The sequence below is a fragment of the Poecilia mexicana genome, unplaced genomic scaffold (assembly GCF_051168715.1).
Source record: "Poecilia mexicana isolate PSO_F unplaced genomic scaffold, ASM5116871v1 scaffold_13, whole genome shotgun sequence".
Lineage (NCBI taxonomy): Eukaryota > Metazoa > Chordata > Actinopteri > Cyprinodontiformes > Poeciliidae > Poecilia > Poecilia mexicana.
This window is the reverse complement of record NW_028263382.1, coordinates 18,241,971-18,263,075: the sequence shown is the minus strand read 5'-3', so window position 1 is coordinate 18,263,075 and position 21,105 is coordinate 18,241,971. Positions and strand designations below refer to the sequence as shown.

The 21,105-nt window shown below is 38.8% G+C and overlaps 1 protein-coding gene across 1 annotated transcript in view; it reads right to left on the bottom strand.

Moving 5' to 3' along the window:
• LOC106930561 (kirre like nephrin family adhesion molecule 3) overlaps positions 1–21,105 on the bottom strand; it is a 58,764-nt gene that overhangs the window by 14,953 nt on the left and 22,706 nt on the right. The window contains exons 3-7 of the mRNA XM_088012120.1: positions 20,552–20,702; positions 11,123–11,228; positions 3,485–3,633; positions 3,180–3,307; positions 1,689–1,815 (exon numbers count right to left, since the gene is read on the bottom strand). Coding sequence (XP_087868246.1) covers positions 1,689–1,815; positions 3,180–3,307; positions 3,485–3,633; positions 11,123–11,228; positions 20,552–20,702 — 661 coding nt within the window. The remainder of the gene's footprint in view (positions 1–1,688; positions 1,816–3,179; positions 3,308–3,484; positions 3,634–11,122; positions 11,229–20,551; positions 20,703–21,105) is intronic.

Here is a 21,105-nt window from a genome sequence, read left to right as displayed (position 1 = left end):
GGGCCGACGAGAAGCGAGGTTCATTTGTGGATGAGATGGTGGCATGGGGCAATCAATGAATATCGGGTGAGAGCTCCCCACACGACGCCACTTCAACCGCGGTGTTTGCACAGTCGGACTATCTGATTTGCCTCAAGGTCTGGGTGAGAATTGACTCAAGATTCCTCAGAAAGTTGGGAAGAAGAGATGGAATTCAATTATTCAGAAGGCTAAAAAGAATGGAGGCTTTGAATGTCAAATGACAATTCGAGCGCGGAGGTTGGAGATACACAAAAAAGGCAAAGAACAAAGAGCATTAAGAAATAAAAAAGACTGCAGGGCATTCCAAATTCACTTGGAGGATTTCTACAGAGACCAAGTAAACATGTCATCTCAGCTTTGCCGCAGGTTTCCCAGAGTGCCCTGAGTTGTGTTGTAATCTTTATTAAAACAGTCCATCATCTTTCTTTCATGGCATCATTTTGAAAAACAACACAATCTCCATTAGTTGAGAAGAAAAAAAAAAGAGGTGCAATCAAAATAACAGCGAGTACAGTGGGTGAAACGTATTCAGTGTAAATAATAAAGCTGCAAAGAGAATGACACACTAGGTTGCTATCAAAGGAATGGGAGACAATAGAAGGAGACGTGAATTTTCCTCTCTTGCAAGGGTTTAGACTTAATTCCTTTCCCAGAACGAGGGGCCTCCTTGCGGTTCAGAGAAAGTCATGGTTCTGATCCTTTGCTTGAGGGAATGCTGGTATCTCGTTCCCTCTGATATGCAAAACCAGTGTCTGGGTTTGTGAAAAGGGAAACCTTTAAACTGCATGTTTGCCACTTGAAATATCTTCATCCCCAAATCAGCATGAGAGTTGCTTACAGGCGAAGCATTTTGTTAGCTTTCAAAGTGCGCAACGATCCAGTGCAAGTGTTAACAATATCCTTCTTTTTAGGTCTTGTATTTTGTCCAGGTTTCTCACAGATGGACACAGGGGGATGTAAAAAAAACAACAACATGTAAATCCCACAACTCAGACCCTCTGCCATGCTGAAGCATGCTCCATGAATATCAAGCACTGATAATGAAGTCATTTGTTTGAGAGTTGCCAGGTCTCCCACCAAGGCTGGTATTCATTAGTTAGTCAGTGCCTCAGAAAAAGGCAGCCTCCCTGTGACTCATGCTGAATCTAATTAGCATTTAAGCACATTTCACCTGTTTATGAAATGTAAGACCATGTCCTGAAAAGGCCAGTTTGTGTTGATTTTAATTTTTTTTTTCTTTTATTATGGAAAGGCTTCACAGTAGTGAGATCTAATGAAAGGACTGTGTACTGTGCATCAAATTAGTTTGGTTAGGAAGCTTAATCTGCATGAACATGTTTTTGTACCGGTTTTATGTGCTACATCTATTGGCGGGCATTATAATTCAAGGCCCGCGCTGTAAATTAACCACGTTTTCAAGAAAATGATATATCAAATGAAAGACTGCTGAAGAGAAGCAGAATGTTATGTTAGAAGTTTCTCAGTGAATGGCGTCTGTGAGCTACAACGGAAACAGAATGCTGACTACAGTGACAAATTGCTTTCTTGTTGTTGCTGTTGACCTCAGACCTCCAGATTCATCCTACTGTCTACGTTTTACAGACGGCAGCTATGTGGAGGCCATCATGACCAGTTTGTGTGGGGGACCCAACGATGACACTACTCACCATTTACGGTAAGAGAGACTTCCTTCTCCCCGGCTCCGACACGTGGGACGACGGCGCGGCAGACATATTTCCCTGCGTCCTCTTGCCTCACGTTTTTCAGAGTTAGTAGGTTCTCATTGCTAAGAACCTGTAGGCGAGAAAAGTTCGTAAGTCATCAGCTGCAATGAGCACGAAAGAACCTTTGCATTTCTGATAGCAGTCAGGCAGGGCTAAGGAGGAAAAAGTACCAAGGCAGCACACGGACCACTTAATACCTTAAAGGGCAGCTCTTCTCAATTATTAAAATCCAATTTAGGGTCTGAGCTCAGTGGAGGAAAGGCTATGGCCTTTGATGTTGACAAAAGGAAAGGTGGAATGAGTCTGATTTTCTGGATCAAAGCAATGGCTCTCATGAGAGAGCAGGTCACAAAGATGGGGCGAAAAAAAAAAATTGTTTTAATAGACATTCAAAGCAATGTAGTTAACTCTTGAAAACCGTTTCCCATAGAGTTACTCCATTTAGACCAATGGTTTCCAATTCCGGTTCTCAAAGGTTAACCTCCCAGATGTCTTAGAAGTTTTCTTGGTCTATCACAAAATATCGCAATGGTGAAATCACATCTTGAATCAGACATACACACAAGCTCTGAAGAGGCTTTTGTTTTGATTTAATCTTAATAATAATGGCTCACAACTCAAATGAATTGGACTATTGGAAAAGAATGGTTAATTTAGAAATACTCAATAATGCAGAAGCCTGTAGAGTTGACACCTGTTCAACAGAACATTATAGAGAGTCTCAAAGTTCATCACTATAAAAACTGTGTCTGAGCACATTATTTGGAAAGTTGAGTGATAAAAAAATGCAGGCGAAAAAAAATGTGAAGAAGCCATGGGGATAACCTCAGCTGTGAAATAATTCAGAGGAAAAGCGCATTCAAAATGTTGGGTGAGATCCACAACACCTGGGCTGCAGCTTAGTGTCGCTGCTTTAATAGCTACACAGATATTTCAGGACATGAGCTACAACTGTGGCAACCAGTGCTTTGTTAACCCTTCAGCAGAGCGATGGACTGATTGCCCCCTTGCTATACTGTATTTACAAAGCAGTTCATAATTAACACACCCAGACTATGTATTGTTTAGTGCAAGGACACATTATATATATATATATATATATATATATATATATATATATATATATATATATATATATATATATATATATATATATATATATATATATATATATATATTTTTTTTTATATATATATAATATTTAAATTTTCCAAGAAACAAAAAATAAATTGTATTAGCTCCAAGCAACAATCCTCAAAAAAAAAGAAAACTTCAGATTTATCATTATTACTTCTTGTGAGATCTATCAAATATATTAGTTTCACTTTTTGAATTGAATTGTAATGTATTCACTTTTGGATCATTTATGAAGTTGTGCCTGTATTTGGATATTTACATTTCAGAGAGGAAAGTTCTGTGAAAAAGGACACTTACCACTCCAGAGCCTCTTTTCATCCACACTATGGTCAGAGAAGGGTTTCCTGTCCACGCACAGTTGAAAATGGCCTCAGATCCCAGGTCAACTTGCAAGGACTGAGGTTCGGCAGCCATACGAGGCCCAACTGTTGGAATAAAAAACCCACAATAAATGATATAAAGTACTAATATCTAAGAATGAGCTCTGGAGCTCAGCAAAAAAAAAAAGAAAAAGGAAAGAAAAAGACAGCAAACATGTAGGACCTTGCATTATTGTAAAGTTGTTTATTTACACAGGCGCGCTAGAGAATTTTATCACTCACAGTAGACATCGACGTTCCGACTGACGTTGGTGCTGCCAAGCGAGTTAGTAACTTCACAAGAAACAGGCTCTGTGAAGAAAGAGTGGTCCACGATAACCTCATAGGTGTCCCCCGAGACCTCCTTAAGCATGTTCCCGCCTTTGGCCCACCTGAGATGAAGAGCAGATGGTGGAAAAGAAGGAAAGATTGGTGAAGAACGAATGAATGGGTTAAGGGCAAAGACAGCTTTCTCCCATCCCCTTCTGTCAATATAGTTCTTTTGGGTGAATAAATCACAGTTCTGGGGCAGGTTTTCTACGCTGGCTTCAGCACATTTTTGTGGCAGCTCTCCATGCAATGACAAGCTTTCTGGCAACTCAGAGCAGACAGCACGTTACTCATTACACCAGACAGAGAGCAGCGCAGAGCGCCAACCAAGACAAACAAATCACAGAATGACAAATAGGTAGCTCTCCCACCTTTGAAGACTTTGCTAGAGACATACTGTATTAAACACAACAGCTGACATTAATGAATTGACTTGGGATCACTTGGAAAACAAACAAAAGAAAAAGCATCTGCTTGTGTTTCTGAATGATATATTTCGTGACATGCCACATGTGTTAAGGTAAGACTTTGATGATGCCACGGGCAGCTGTGCTCCACTCTGCATGCATTGTTTTGAAGCTGCTTTCAGCTGCTTCAAAAGACAAGGTCCATTTATAAAAATGAAGCAAAGGTGTCTTCAGATGTATTGGTTCCCCTTAGAAAATTTAGATGGCAGCACCGTGGGACACCCAATGCATGATGCACGATGAAAACATCCATAGAAGACAAGTGTCTCCATCCTGATACGGCAAATGAGTACGCAATCGGCGCCTGTCTCAATTTTCTCTCTCTGCCGGTCCTGAAGAGAGTTTCCATGGGATGGGGAGCTAATTTGTTTTCCATGAGTAAGCTAGCCTCATGCTTGACTAAAATGCTATCATTTAAATGAGAACAGATTACCTCATTCAATCGGTAGCTCAAGTGAAGCAGTATTCTAATTGGGCTTTGCATTTTTTTTTAGGTTTATTTATGTTTTACAGCAGAACTGTTCATAACTTGCTTCTTGCCTGATGATAAGAGCTGCTCTGCCATTGCTGCACATAGACTAACTGTTGGGATCTGGGGTTGTTTGGTGTTTATTTCATTCTAGTTTGATCATTCGGTATTCTTCAGTTTCTTTTTTATTACATCAGTCTTGTTTCTGTTTGGCTTTAATTCAGTTCTTCCTTAGCGATTCTAGTTTATGTTTTTATTTTTTGTGTAGTTATTTTTTGTTAGTCTAGTTAAATTGTTTCTTCGGTCTAGTTTTTCTTTAGTGTTAGATTTATTTCCTAGTTTGTGTACTCTCCCTCGCCCCCTGTGCCACTTTGGTTCTGACTCCTCAATTTGCCTTGTACTCGCTCCTCTCACACCTGCAACCCGTTTCAAATCAACCACCTGCTTTATGTTTGGTAAACAACCTCCCCAAGTTACTCATGCTCAGTTTCTCCTTGCTGGTTCCTCCCATCACATCCCATTACTAACCCGGTCTGCTCTGCGTTCTCCTCGTGTCTCCTTGCTGGGTTTTTTTTTCTCCTTGGTTTATTTGTTTTGCTCTGGCTCCCTGTGTTCCCTGTGATTTCTGTAAGTGTTTTTGTTCATTTTTATTAAACATCCTTCATTTACAAGCTGCCTCTTCAGTTCTGCATTTGTTTCCACAATCAACCTACAACACATCATAAATTAAATTATAGTGCTCTGTTTTGCAGTGCTTTATGTGAATAAATACCACAGATTATTGTGGTAAATGTCCTAACTGCAAGTTAAACACTTAGAAAAATAAAACGGAGCAATACTCTGTTTAGCCTTCCTGTTATCTGCTGAAAGTCTTGCTCTCTCTCACTATTATGAAGCATAACAAAACATAAAGCCAAACTATGAAGAGCATGAACCTGACACCACAATGCGTCATGGACAGGACAGTTTGTTCAGGGTCATGAAAACAAAAAATAAAATTTATATCTTATCTGATCAAATCACTTTCTTTCACTTCTTCTTTCACTTCTTCAAATTACTGCTGGCAGTAAATTCATCTTTGTCTTTCCAGCTCATTATTATTTACTACTTCTTATTGATCTGTCTCATTTGTTCCAGTAAAACACATTGTACAGGGTTGTAACATGACTATATGCGAGAAGATCACAATGGATATACATCATTTTTGCAAGTTTATAACTACAAGTTGAATTGTTTCGTTTGAGCTACATATTTAGGGATACATTACACTGTAATCAGAACTGTTGTTTCACAGGCTGTTGGCTCTTGGCTATGTGAGATTGGCATGTCCAGTGCATTACTTTGCCTTTTACCCCTTGACACCTTGGATGCACTCCAGCACCTGCTTTAAAATTGATGCTGCATAGTCAAAACAAATTGACTGGACTTCACCCCTGAACATTAACTGCGTAGTTTCAGTTTGCAGGGTGAAGTTGATCAAGATGGACTTTCAGAATAAGGTATTAATCACACTGGCAGTGCTGTAATCATAATGAGGGCACTGACAGTGATAAATGGTAAGGTAAAAATGAAAGTGACAACGTTGACAAGAAATAAAATAATAGTAGGAAAATGATTTTTTTTTCTCTATGACTGCTTCCTGGACTGGTACCAGTTCTCAGAAAACCACCAAAGGTCTTAAAATCCCCCTTTAAAAAATGTGTGAAATAACTGTAAAGACGGTGACACATGGGGCAATGTAGGAAACAATGAAACTGTTTCTGCTGCCACTTTGTAAGCCAAAACTGCAGGAGTCATAATGGGTTAAGCACAGATGTTTGGGCAGCCGGCTGCTCCCGAGACGAGGTTGCAGCTGCCAGGTTAGGGAGCCCCTGACAGTGTTAGGGGGAACTGAGACAGAATACTGTCATCCTCGGGGAGCAAGAGAGCTCTGTTGGTGTGCTGGGCCATGTCCAAAACTCATGTCTAAACATAGCTAGCCTTGGGTAACACAAACACCTGCATTCCCTTTGGGAGGGTTAAAGGGCCAATGCAAGGCTTGCTCAGTAGCTGACTCAGTCTACACCGCTGCGTTGTATTCAGGGATTTCATTCAGACAAAAGCTGTGAATTCTGTCTGCCTGGGTGTGTCCACAGCAGCATGGATCAGCATGTGCGTTACAGCTGTTTATGTTCGGTAAAAGGTGTTTAAATTAACACTCTTCCAGACATAAAAAGGTCTGCTGTTAATGGAAGCAGAAGATGAAACTGAAACAGAGACGGAGATTTTGCATTTGCCAATCGTTATTAGGGCAATAAAAGACGAGCAATTAAATTAGGCGGATATCTGTGCCATCAGCTTCAAGGTGCACAGTAAATCAGGACTCATAGCTATTATCAACATGGTTAAGCACGGCACAGTGCCATTCTAGTCCACCTTCCATGCATTTTAAAACGGAAGATTTCTGTCACTGTGATATTGAAAATGTGCAAGCTCAGTAACAGCGTCCAGCTCTTTTCACATAACCGTAAAAAGACAGCATCTTTTATGATCTCGCATCAAGGTCCCCACTTGTAGCCCAGTATTTCAAAAGGGTACAAAAGAAAACAAATTAGAGAAACTTGAATGTCGACAGGTATGAATGATATTAAAGTAATCAGGAATACCATTTCTCTGCTGGACGTTGTTCGTTTTTCTTGTGTAGTTGATTTATTTGCATTTTCCAAATATCTTTCATTATGGTTTTATTGAGCACTGGCAACACTAACAGTTTTTTCCTTATTTGCATATTTACAAAAACGAAGAATGCAATTTTTCTTGTTTTATATTTTGTTTTCTACCAAGTACCTAAAGTGCTGATGTGCAAATAATTTATAAACAGTGGAAGGTTTTTCAATGCTTTGCATCATTAGGTAATACAACAATGAAATTTGAAAACAACAAAACAAAACAAAAAACAACTACTTTTTGACTTAAAATAAGTCTCATGTACTGTATCAACTATAGATGAAATAGGATGATAAGTTTGTAGAACTCTGCAAAGGCTTTCCAAAATGCTGACTTTGTTCACCAAACAAATTGTCCCACTAATTTAGCCCTTTGTGAGACAGTCATAACTGTAATGAGACATATTCTGGTGTTTTAATACCACAAGATCTCAGGTTTCCAGGAACTATGCTGAGAATCTCAAGCAATTACTTGACTTTTTGGTAAAAACAAGATGTAAAACGGTCTTTGTTGCCGTGTGTTGCTTGTACAAGGTGTCAGAGGTATTACAGAACAGTGAGTATACAGCAAGGTAGAGTTTTTTAAATTAAAACATCCAAAAATTAGCACTGAAAACAAAAATATGTTGTATTACACATGGAGGTGCATTTTTAATTTCTATTTCCAAGTGAATAAGCTCCTACAGTGGACATGGATGTGGTTAACTCTACATTTATAAGAACTTTAGGATTTCCTATGTTAACCTTTGTATTGGAGCCTTTTTACCAGAATTGATCTCTTAGAGACATACCGGTTCTAAGATGTCTGAGACATTACTTTTTTCTTTTCAAAAAGCACATTTATCCAGCACTTTTCAAGTCTTCCTGAACCCTTAAAACCCTTTCTGACTGGAGGTTACAATCAGCAGTTCACACACAGAGCAGCAGATTGGAGGTAAGCAAATGACTGCCTGTACTCCTGTTCTACTCTTTAAATCACCACACCTGGATTTGTTTTCTCATCCTTTTTTTTTCTGGAGAAAAGTTCTGTGGAAAGATCTAAAGAAGTTTTCTCCAGCCTTAACACAGTTTCATTAAAATGCCGTTGCAGTCACGAGGGGTCGCAGGCAGCTGGAGGCGCTATGCTTTTGACTATTGCCCCGCAGTATCTTGGGTGTGTGTCTCAAGTGTCTATTGGAAGATGTTACGATGGTGCAGTGCATATAGGGAATGGATGACTCTCTGGGGAACGGAAAAGAGCCCATCCGTCTAAGAACTACTCTGTCTTTGGGCTCTATCTGATCTGTGGAAGACAGTGTATTAGCACTGAATAATGGTCCCACACTGCTTGACCAGCTTTCTGCACTCCATGATGATCTTGCTCTCAGAGGGAGACTGCGTGCGGGCCTCTACATAGATGAGGTCCCCCAGGCAAGTATTATTATGGACGCTTAAAATGTCTTGTCTACTGTGCTGCAGAGGAAATGGCACAGCAAGGCGATAGAGCATTGTTAAATCTAAACAGGTGACCATGGTAAAACCTAGTAAAAAAGGTTATTAGATTTACTTTAAAAATGTATTCATGGTGAATTGCTAGTGTAAAAAGTAGAGGAATGTATTTTAAAGAAGAAAAAAGGATATTTTCCAATCCATTTTGGTTTTACCCTTCAACCAATTCTTTTATTCTATAGATTGTTATGGTGGAGGAATATGTCAGCTGCCATAGAGTCAAATCTCTTTATACCCTGTGGAGAGGTCTGATTCTAGCATTGATCCAGCCTTGTAGCCTCTGCAGGTGAAAAAGATGATCTGTCTGTGCTGTTCACAGACAAAATCTAACGCATACACGCACCTTGTTTTTCACAATATCACTGCCCTTTCTCCCGCATTCTTTTCTTTTTTTTTCCCCAAAGTGCATGATCTATACAACAAAAGCAACATCTCTGTTTTGCCACCTGTGAGTGTGTTGTACACCCATTTCATTTCCCAGTACCATTACAAGATTCAGAGCCTGGCCAATTGCTTTTGCTATTGATTTGACTCCATTTATTTTTCTGCTCAGATTTAAAAACCTCCCACACAGAGAACCATCTCTTGACAAATCACTTTAGTACTCCTCATGTGGAGGGCCAAACAGGATTTGTAAGAACAATAGAGGCAGATTTTCTTGCTTCATCAGAGTTGAAGATGTTAGAAAGAATGGATAAATTTTAAGAAGTATATATTGTGATTTTCTCATTTTTTTATGTTTTTACTTCTCATTATGTAGTTCACTTTGTATCCATATGTTTATCCAGTGTCTGACTTTATTTATTTTAGTTGCTAAGTATTAAGTACAATAAGTAAATAAGAAGAACCAATCATAAAGGTGCTTAAATCTAAAAAATAATGTGGGCTGGGCCATTGAATTTTTGTTAAATATGAAAGATTATGACTATGATGAGCCTCTTACATTATTTGTTACAGCCACATGTGGTGAAGGCTGAAGGTTTGAAGGTTCTTAAAGAGACAGAAGCCAATTTCTATGCTATGATGCAAAGTTATTTGAAATAGTTTTTGGTATATACAGCATTTTCAAAACATAGTTACTTGATTGTGACATAAAATGTGCCTGTATAACACATTATTCCCGCGTTTGAGACATGATTCCTACGCAAAACTTTACACTTCTCTACACCAGATTTTGCAGAGTACTTACTCTGCAAAGACACACACCATTAAGAAGAAGATGACTGGATAGATAGATGGAATGTGGATCAATGTTTTTTATGCACTGAATTAAAACACAACAAAATATCAGAAAACTTTCCTTTAGACCCCAACATCATTCAAGTTTTTGACAGGGACACAAATGAACTGAAAAAAACAAAAAACAAAAAAAAACAAAAAACAAAAAAAAACTGTTTTTATCAAAGTTCAGAGTCAAAAACATTGTTCTTCAAACTCTTACCGAGTCTGAAAACAAGAATATAGGGCCAACTTATCTGCTCAAGAGCAATCTTGAATACATTCAAATGATTGGTCACCAGCAGTCTAATCTATATTTTTGTGGACAAAAGAAGAACCTTTAGCATTATGGTTCCGATGCCTTTTTAATGTCACCTCTTAGTAGAGTTGATATTCAGAAAAGGAAAATCAGCACATGATGAAGGACTGAATTTTGATTAATGGTTTGCTCTTTTCCTTCTGCCTCTCCTGTTGTTTCTCATTTGATAATTGCATATTTTAACTTGCTTCCAAATGAATTTTGCTTTCTCGTTTTAGCAATATTAACATTTCTTGTGTGGGTGAAGAAACATTATTTCCTTACGATGGGCAAAGTCAACTATTTCAGATTGTCATTTGTAAAACGAGAAATAAAAGCCTAGAATCACCCATTACCACTGCACAAAGCTGGTAGATCCCTGGGGCAGGTGCTGTCTTAACACATAATTTCATGGGGAAAAAAGCAGCAATTTTGACATCTTCCTCAGATGTCACGCAAATTAGATTTTCAGCTTTCCTCCGACACACTCATGGACATTTAAAGTTCAAGGGAGATGATGTGACCATAAAGCAAATAGTTGTGGAACAAAGCTCGGAATATTTTTACTGCAGCCCAGTGAAACATGACATGCTTTCCCAAATGGTTTTTCTGTAATATGTTTCCATTATATTTTTCAGCAGTGTTTGATTGTTTTGTGTCCTCTCGTAACAAGTATGAGGTGAGGTAATGGTGCAATGGTATTATAAGGTGTCTGACAAAGATTAATACCATCAATACTGTGTTAAATTTTGTGCCAGGTGAAAATTATTTTTCGCCTTCTGCATCGATCAGAAAATATCTCATTAAGTGCGTCTCTCCTCATCCTTCAATATTTTATAGGATCTTTAAAGCTTTTGTGGATGACTTATGTGTGGGCACTGGAGTCACGGCTTGCTATAGACTCACCTGTAGAGCGAAACGGGAGGGTTGGCCTTTGCAGAGCAGTGGAATTTCACAAGGTTGCCCTCCAAAACGGGCTGAGGCTCCACTGACAGATTGACAAGAGGGAGATCTATAAAAAACAGGGATGCACAAAGACAAGCAATTACTCAACTGGCATCCTCAAACGCGGTGCAGTGAATTGTAAGTTTTGAAAACATATTTTGTTGCTGATGTTGTTGATGACTAAAGGACAGAGAAAAAAAAAAACAGTAGAACAGGAGGAATACTTTCAGTTTAATTATGGTATCCTGTGCTGATAACATATCAGATAGAGATGCTTATCCCATAACTTTTAAATGATCTGTATTTGACTGCCTGATCACACATCTCAACATCTGTTGGTGACATACCGTATGATTTTTGTTAACTGTATTCCCAGCGAGACGCACAGCCAGTTGAAAAACGACCACATCAAATCCTGTGTTGCATGGCTTTCAAAAATTTATTCAAACTATCACTTGTTGACCAACTACTTGCATGTTTCTGCTTTTACTTTTGCCACTTCTTCTTTTGTAGCTAGCTCTTTGTCATTTAAGGTTTTGAGGCTTTCGGTCATAATCCTAATTATTAGCTCTCGCCACATATTCTCTTTGGGATTCCAGCTGAAACTCTGGCAAGGCCACTTCAAAATGAAACATTATCTCCAGTTAGAAAAACACGTTGATCGGGTCAAAATATCACTTAAATCTAATTTTGGGCTTAGTTTTGATTATCCTGGTATATATTAACAGCTGTCTAGTTTTAAACGAGTCATGTCTGTATCATTGACAAAAGAATCCTGATCAGGATGTTCCCAGGTGTGAAATGTCAACCTTGTAGTATCTGCACTATGCATGGAACTACATCTGAGAAGGATATAATATTCATAACATTAATACTATTATTCTTATAATCTTTCAGTAAACAATGCTTAGAGCAATTTTAAAGCAGGTTTGACAACTTATCTCAGTCTGTCAGAGAATTATCCCGGAATAACTATCTCAGTTTTAATACCCGTGCAACCCACACTTCTTAAAGCTCACGTTGCTAAAAAAACACTGAGGTTGTTTCTTACAAGTTGGATGTTTATGTCTATGTTTCTGCTCTCACATATCCATACTTTTCATATGTGAAACAAGAAAAATGAAACCCTGAACTGATAATGGATTTCTTGCTTGAAGAGCAAGAATCTTCAAGCAGGAAATAGTCCACGGCAAAATCCACAGCAATTAAAACAACAAGGAACCTCAGCGGTGCAGTGCAAATTGTAATAGTTCTGAACATCGCAAACATTCAGATTATGCAAATTCAATAAACAACTTAATTTATCCTAATTGACAAAGGTAGGATTCTTTTTGAAGATAGAGCTTCATTTCCATATCAACCTGTCCCACGTGAAGCAAACAAAGCTATTTACCTCACAAATTTGGAGGATGAATTGAATTATTTATTTATAACTAAAGCCTATTTGTCAGGCTTTTTAAATGCAATGTAGGTGTATTTTGTTCATAGCTGCAAACGCAGCAAGGTGGATCATAATTACCAGTTGGTCTAGCAATTAGAGCTGAAAGTGCTTTACTGTTAATGGAAAATACATTGGAAAGTGTCAACAATTTCTTTTCTTTTTACTGTAAATTTGCTTTAAATAATAGAAAAATAAAGAGTCTTCACTCAATTGTTGTTTTCTTCCATGCAGTTTTCCTTCTTTGCCTTGTGGTAGCAAACTGGTGAGTTATCCTGGACAGTCAACAAGTCACAAGGGGAAAACTGGCTCTGGGTTTGAAGCTAGCCATCTGTTTAAAAAGTAGATCTGCTCTGTGTTTAGCTACACTAAAGTTATAACCAGGAACTGTGTTTGGCTGCGGATGAAGGGCACAGCAGTGAGAACAGAAATCCGCCGAGGATGAAACAAAAAAGGAGCACACAAACACGCTCTAATGTAGCCAGGCATCTCTGTGTATCGCTATGGAGAGGGAATCTGTAAGCATGTTTATGGGTCGGCACCAAATGTCGAAAAACTGCTTATTACCCCGTAGCTGTGCAGATGCTCAAGGCTGGCTCAGCTGCCACAAAACCCCAGAGAGGAATTGGTCCAGGTGCCACATTCTTTCCCTACTTACACGCCATATCCCCCATCAGTGGAAGCGTTCCCCTCCAGGACAACTCCACCACCCCTCACCAACCACTTCACCACCTTGAAATCCATGAGCTCCACCTGTGCCAGGTCTCTCCAGGCCAGTAAAGAAAACAACAACATTGCAAAACCCAAAAAGACTGCAGGCTAACTCAACAAGCAAGTATCCCTAGGTACTGAGCAGCCAGCTGTGTGTGCCTAGGCATTTGCATGCTTGTGTGAATATGACGGGGGGCTGGAGGGGGGCGGGGGAGGGGCATGGATGTGCATCATAATAAAACCGGAAACTCATCCTTGCCTGGAGCAATAGTGTTATCCACTCAGTAGGTGGTTTAAAGCATTGTGGGTGGTTAAATCCGTGAAAGGAAATGTGGGTAAAAGCAACCTAAGGGGCAAACTGACAGGTGTGGCTGCAGTGGAGGTGGCACAAAAAAAAAAAAAAATCTGTGGGAATCTGGGAGCACAGACAGAAAGAGAGACAGACATCAAAAGACAGGGGGAAATCTAAAGGCATCTTCTGTGCTAATAGACATAGCAATGCAAATGCTAATTCAGAGGCCGCTTGCACTAAACTCTTCCTATATGGGCCTTTTTAATCATGACATCCTTCTTCTTGCTGCCAACTGACTTCTAAAGACTCAAATGCTCATTACTGTCAATCTGACCACAAAATCAATGTTCTTTTGAAATGCCTGAACCAGCCCTCCGTTCTGAGGGAAAAAAAAAACAAAAAAAACTCCCATGTCCCTCTCAGCGAGAGTTAATGTCATGATGAATTTAATTTGTTGATAGTTCCATCTCTCAATCATTTTAATGACAGCATTGGCAGCATCAGCTGTCAAAAGTTCTGTCTCTATGTTTGAATTAGGAACTAAAACACCTTTTCCCACTTTTGACCTTCATAAAATGACCAACATCTGTTTAGTAAAGTAAATACTTTGATGGGTAAGTGCAATGAGTTGACGAGTTGGGCATTTGAGGCAACGCCACGGCAGACCAATGTGCAACACTGCTAATCCTTCGCTAGAAGGGGTGGAATGAATAGACTGAGGAAACAGGAGAAACAACAGGAGAAACTGGGGAGGGTGTTGTTTCAGTTGGCCGACAGCTTTTGATCGGTTAGTTCAAAGTGGAAACCAGATGGTGTTTTTGGAACAATCGTCCGACTTCTCTGTTCACGGAGATTGTGCCAGCACAAATTCATTCACCCCCGCTCCTCCCTTTCTTAAAGCTCAAATTTTCAATCTCTCTGGGTCACTGTAGACAGCTGTTCTTCAGCAGGACCAGCCTCAAACTCCAGAAGCGTTCGGATTCCTCTGAAGGATGCAGAGACCGAGGATTACATCGTCGACAATATGGGTACGCTGTCATCTGGCTGGCTGAGCGCAATACTTCAGGGGAGAACAGGCTGACGAACAACTTGAGGTCTAACATATTGATCATAAGATATTCAGAATGTTAAATTTACTTTGTTTAATGATGGCAGATGTTGTTCCACATTCTTTGCAATACATATGTGCCAGAATATGTTCACAAACTGAAAGTTTTCTCAGAAATGCAAGAGCATTTTCCTGTCTCTGTAACCTTACATTCCTTCCCCCTCACTCACAGATGCTGTTTCAGATGAATTTGGCATTATCTGCTTGATTAAGCAAGGAGAGTATGTGGCTGAGCAAGCTACCAAAAACAAATCCCCCCCAATTGCACATGTGCATGTTCTTTATTAATTAGTCTCAACAAATGGCTTTCATTTTTCCACCCACATGGCTCAGCTTGTTTGCAATGCAAACATACAGAAAAAACCTTGGTCTTGCCCGTCCCCAGTGCATTAATTTCCCACTACACATTTCAAAGCAGAGTTCTATGTGGGGCAATGCTCTGCAGATATGCAACTGCACTAGAAAATAATTGAGGAGCATTTCAAACCAGGCGATGAGTGGGAATTAGCGAGACACTGACATCCAAAACAGAGTTCCCCCGCAGTGGTACGTACTGTAGTGGCCGTGGGAAAGTTTACTGATTCAAGTACAAACGACGGCATGCACATCAAGACATGCTGCTGAAGAAAACAGCATCAGGGGGGTAGCTACCCCATGTGCTATCAAATAATTACAGTCCGCTAATGGAATGGTGTGGACAACTGAAGTCAGCAGTCTATCCAGGGTTCTGAATCACCTCTGCTGGCTCTAAATCCCTCTCATTTCGGCAACATCGACAGCGTATACTGTATTTAGATGCTAATTTGTCTAAACCTCATCCAGATAACGCTGTATGAACTTTGGAGGGAATGGAAATGCTGATGTGGATGTAAACCATGAGCATTAAAGTAATGATAAAAAAGAAAATACTGTTAAAGGCATTGGGTTCTGGTTTAAGCTGCAGAGCAATGTGCAGTGCTGTGTTTAGATTATGCTCATTTGGATTGAGGGAGAGAGAGGGGGGGGGGGAGGACAACTAAGCACAAAAGTGAGCCGAACATTAGATTTTGCCAGGAGAAGAAAGATTGGAAAGTTTACAAAAAACTTTTTTTGTAGGTTTTATGTCACTGAGATGGCACGCACACAAGCTTTGATAGGCAAAATAAATTGGTGTTCAATTAAATGCCTAAAAGCTAAGCCACTCCTGAGCAGAATATATAACGCTTTATGCCTGGAATGTAGAAGTTCAGAGGGAGATTGTCAACATATTCAGGGTATGCAATACCATTTCAGGAAATCTACTCATTTGCTGCCTTAGTAAGAACGAGATGAAAGCATCAATATCAATTTCAGCTGTTCATGCTCAATACAGTGCTCAGTCACAGAGTGCCAGGAAAACATCTGCAAGGGTTTAACTCTGAATGAGACAGCTTGTGGACAGGAAATGAAGTGTACCCTAAAATGAATGACGCCCCTCACTTTCTGCTCTAACGTTCTTGATGACACTTGCTCTTATCCCAGGGTGAACAAGTTGTTCCTCTTTTTCAGTTCACCAATTCATTTCTCTACTCTGTCGGATCCACTGTTCTTATTTCTTGCTGCAACTAGGGTTGAGATGAGACCTTGTGGTGTGATATTTCTCACACGTGTCTTAGTTCAATGTACAATTATGAACCCTGAAAATGAAGGTGAGTGCTTTATGTTTGACAACACATGTCTATGTTTTAGACTCTTTTTTTTAAAGTAAGAGAACCAGTAGTTTTTTAAGTTGATTTTTAAAAACTGTGGGTCAGAACAGAAAAACAGCGACACAGTAACAACATACACATTATCAGCCTGCAGAGTAATTTCACCCCTTTTCTGCAAAATGACATTCATTCTGGTTTGATTATATTCCTTTGATCTCCATAAACTCCATAAACTTAGTGTTCAGCTCCTTAAACATAGTTCTTAGCTAGTATCATGACTCTTTAGGTCATTTGTATAATTATCAAGATTTTGCATAAAAAAAACGACTTCTGTAAACATATTACATAGAGGATCGATTATCTTATTTTTATTAATAGCTGGAAATGTTGAATAAAACCTTTGTTCTGATGTCAATTTTCCTCGTGCTTCCCTTCCTGATTTTAAAGTAAGAAATGGACTCAGTTTTATTCAGCTTAATGTTAGGAGCTTAAAATAAAAACTGTACACGGGTCATACATTGGCGTTATCTACTGATGTTGTTGTCATCGTGCTGTCTAAATCTCAGAATCTCAACTTATTACAGTAGTTGGCTGTTATAAAACCTTCAGCATCCAGTGAAGATCCTAAATTAAAACTAAATGCAAAGGAGGTGTAAAATTATGGGTGTTTGGAACTGAAATTGCAGCTAGTTTAAAATGCTGTTGTCCCTCCGTTGTTTTTATAAAACAGGACCCCCTACCAAAAACACAAAAACACGTTTGCAGAATTTCCAATCCAACTACATTTCAAGCAAATTAACAAAACCTAAATGACATAAAAACATAATCGACAGAAGCTTCAGTTTGTCACACTCAGATTTCTGAGTGGTCAGTCACAATGCTTTTACCTGTGATTGAAAGAGGTGTTTAAAACTTCCAGCAATTATCGACTTGTTTTGTTGAGTATTCACTTGTGGCTGATTTGCACGGCAACAGGAGAGCGAACATCCAAGAACCATTACCAAGACCAAATTGCGAAGCGTGTCCTTTATTTTACGTGCTGACAGAAATCTCTTGGAGGAACAATTCTCTTCATACAGTAAGTAGTGAGATGGCTTTTAACTTTTGTTCAGAGTGAAAAGTGGAGAGGATGTAAAAGGTTCCATTTTTCAGCTTTCTTTTAATTTTAATATTTTAAAATACACTTTTCTGTCAGGCTGTTATTCAAGTTGAAAAGTAGCTTTAGTCTATTCAACTTACGATTTTACCATTATTATTATTATTATTACCATTACTACAATAACGATTATGACAACAGCTAGACAAACCATAGTCAATATTTTAATCTTATACAAACCCCTTTACAAAAAAAAAAAAGTGTCCCCTATTTCAGTGTCCTCAGTCACGTACTTCGCTATTGAATATGAAGTCTATGTTCTAGGACATATTTTTGATAACTCGTGGAGAGAGACAACCATAAATATGCTCAAGCTCCATCTACTATTTAATGTGATCATCTAACATTTTCTAAGAATTTCAGATCACTTCCTAATTCCATGGACGGCTGTTCTGAGACTCACTTGAGTCGGTCAACTCTAACAAGTTACGACAGATTCTGACCCTTGATCAAATCAAGATGAGCATGAGCAGTCCCTTCATGGCAGATATTATTTTTTCAGAGTCACATAATCACATTTCTTTAGAGTAAATTATAAGTAAATGATAGGAAATGACTTTAAATCCCTGCTTGTCAAAGTGAATGTGAAATGTCCACCTAACAGTGCATAAGTTGAAATATTCCATGGCAGATTGCTCCTTCCATCCATCCATACCTGGAAATTTCAGGTACATAGCAAAACAAGACTGCAGAGGAACAAGTGACTAATTGAGCAGCATTATTATATCACATAGTTGTTTCTAAAGAGGTGATAATCAGTGCAAAAAACAAATTAAAAATGTTCAATTTAAGTCAAACCTGGGAGCAATTGTTACTATTATCATTGCAATTACACTCTAAGACATAGTAATTAAAGTAGGTTACTAGTAATAATTGAGTCAACCATTGGAATAGTTAGGTAATCTATTATGGCTCTGAATGCCTTTGTGGTCCTTTAAGGAGCTAACTTTATTTTACTGATCCAGCAGCTTTTGAAGTTGTAAACAGCATACTTCATTCACATTCAACTTGTTCCTATAATCATCTTTTCAGGAATTTTACAGTAAGATATTCTCAGCAAGCAATAAAGTGAATTGCAGCCTGCTGCTTGCTGAGGCCTTCACTTTTAGACCAAACTTAGCTTAATGTTAGCTACCTTTCTTATTTAATAAAAAAAAAAGTTAAAATGTCATTTTGTTGCTTTTTTAAATTCAAAAATATACATTTGTTCAGAAATTTGATTATTTTCTTAAGGAATAAAACAGATATGGTGACTACAGACAACAACGACTACAAAAATCTATTGATTTCATGGGGAATTTTTGGGTGTGCTCTTTGGTCTTCATGGTGTTGTTTTCATGGTTTTCTGACAAACCTCTGAGGCCTTTACAAAACAGATGTATTTATTATACTGGGATTGAACAACATCAAGGTTGGCTGACTTTAATTTAAGGGCATCAGACTCGAGAGGGTAGAACACAAATGCATGTCACACTCCAATTTTTGTTTGCAAAACATTTTGAAAACCATGCATCATCTTCCTTCCTCCTAAGGTGTTAAGCACTAAGGTGCAAGACTCTGTTTAACTAGTTATGTAAACGGTAAAATTACCTCAAGTGATAAATTTACTTGCTGTAAATTTACCACTCGGTGCATCAAAAAGTGTGTAATTGCCCTTTAGCTTTGATTTTTGCATCTGTGTTTTGGACAGATTACACGTCGCTGACCTTGTAATCAAATTAGCCTGCATTCAATTGAAACAAATTAATACCTAACAGAAATCAATCAAAGTTCAGCTGCTGCACGCTTGAATTCAGGGGAAACTTTATGTGAGGAGTGGATCTCTGGTTAAACTCCAAAGGCTCCACTCAGCCGTGCTGAGCACTACCTGTCAAATCCAAGAGAGGAGGAGGAGGAAGAACGGGGGGGGGAGCAAAAGCGAGGGAGGGAGTCGAGAGCCTTAGCCTTGTGGGAGACAGTTTGGATCTCGACAATTAGTCTCTGCTGTCGCTCGGTTTCATCTCACACTGTGAAAAATGTTTTCAGGAGCTTTAATTGTGTAAAGACGACATTTTAGAATGCTAATTAGAGATCTGCTCCACTCATTTTTCAGGGTTAAATCAAACATTTACAGGCGTGGATGATGCTATGATGGCAGGCAGTTATCAGAGACACATCATTATACATGGTGACAAATCAGTTTACATGTGGGCAGACTTCCTTCTCTGACTGCATGGGAAAAAAAAAAAAAAAAAAAAAAAACGGAGAGCGCAAACTGCTAGGGTTGCAAACACTAACAACTCTTAATCATTTTTACTCCCGCGCCTGAGCTGGCCTGATTGTGCTATGCCCGCTCGTGCCATTCTTGCCTCTTGCCGTGTACATAATAAAAAGAATGGAGCCGTCAGTCATAATGGCTCTCTAAATAGCATTTTCTGCTTTATTAGTCATACTTAATGGCGTTGAAGGGGTTGTGAGTGATGCAAAATCCCATTGTTCAAATCCTTTCTCTTACTGTGAGCAGTTCTTGATCGAAAAAATATTCCCTGACAATTGAGGCTGAAAGCGGTTTACACGCTGGGCTTACTTTGCCTATTTTCAACCTGGAATGTGGATTCTCTCATCAAAGAGATTGATGGCATGAGAGAGAAAATACGCGAGGTGGGAAGACTTTGCATTTGTCCACAGTGAGCAGGTAGCCGAAACACAAGCTTCACCCATTTAGATGGACAGATGCTCTGACTTTTCTTAATATATTTTTTTATCTTAGAAAATCAAAACTACTGGTGCATCACCAATCGATATGACTAGATGGCATGCGAGAAGAAAAAAGGAAATCAATTATAAATACCAGTGAGAGTCTACAGGAGATCAAATATGACCACAGGGTTAAAGTCACGTGGGTTTAGCATAATTCATATTTCTGAAACTCGACAGATACTGAATCCTGCTGATCATATGTTAGTGTCTTCTTCTCATCTAACTGTAAATTATTTACTTTCAAAATATAAATAAATGATTTAGAAGAAATATGCTTACGCTGAATGTCGATAGTGACACTGGTCTCCTTGCCATTGGGCACTGCCTTGTTGGAGGCCTTGCAGATGATCTGCTGACCGGTCTCGATGTTGGAAGGTGAAAGGTAGAGAGTGCTCACCGTGCTTTCTCTCCTGCCGTCTCGGAGTAACGTCTGGGAAAAGCAAAGCAACACTTCAGGAGATGAAGACAGTTTTGTGCTTAAATCCCTAAAATGAGGAGCACTGTGTCATTTTGTATCCTGGGTATTGTCCATCGAAAAGGAAAGTTCACCTTTTTTTGAGGGAAAGTTCTCAGGAGTTAAAAGTATTAATAGCTACTGTAACTGATAGAAATATGCTTTATTTTTGTGAGATAGAACAGAACTGAAGAAACCACAAAACTGGTGAAAGAACTAGTTGGAATATATGTGTGTGTATATATATATATATATATATATATATATATATATATATATATATATACGTTTTTTTTTTTAGTTTTTTTATTTAACAGACAGAAGTTTTAAACATTTTGTTTGGTTATTGGTCTCCATAATTAAACTGGTCTCCAGCTCC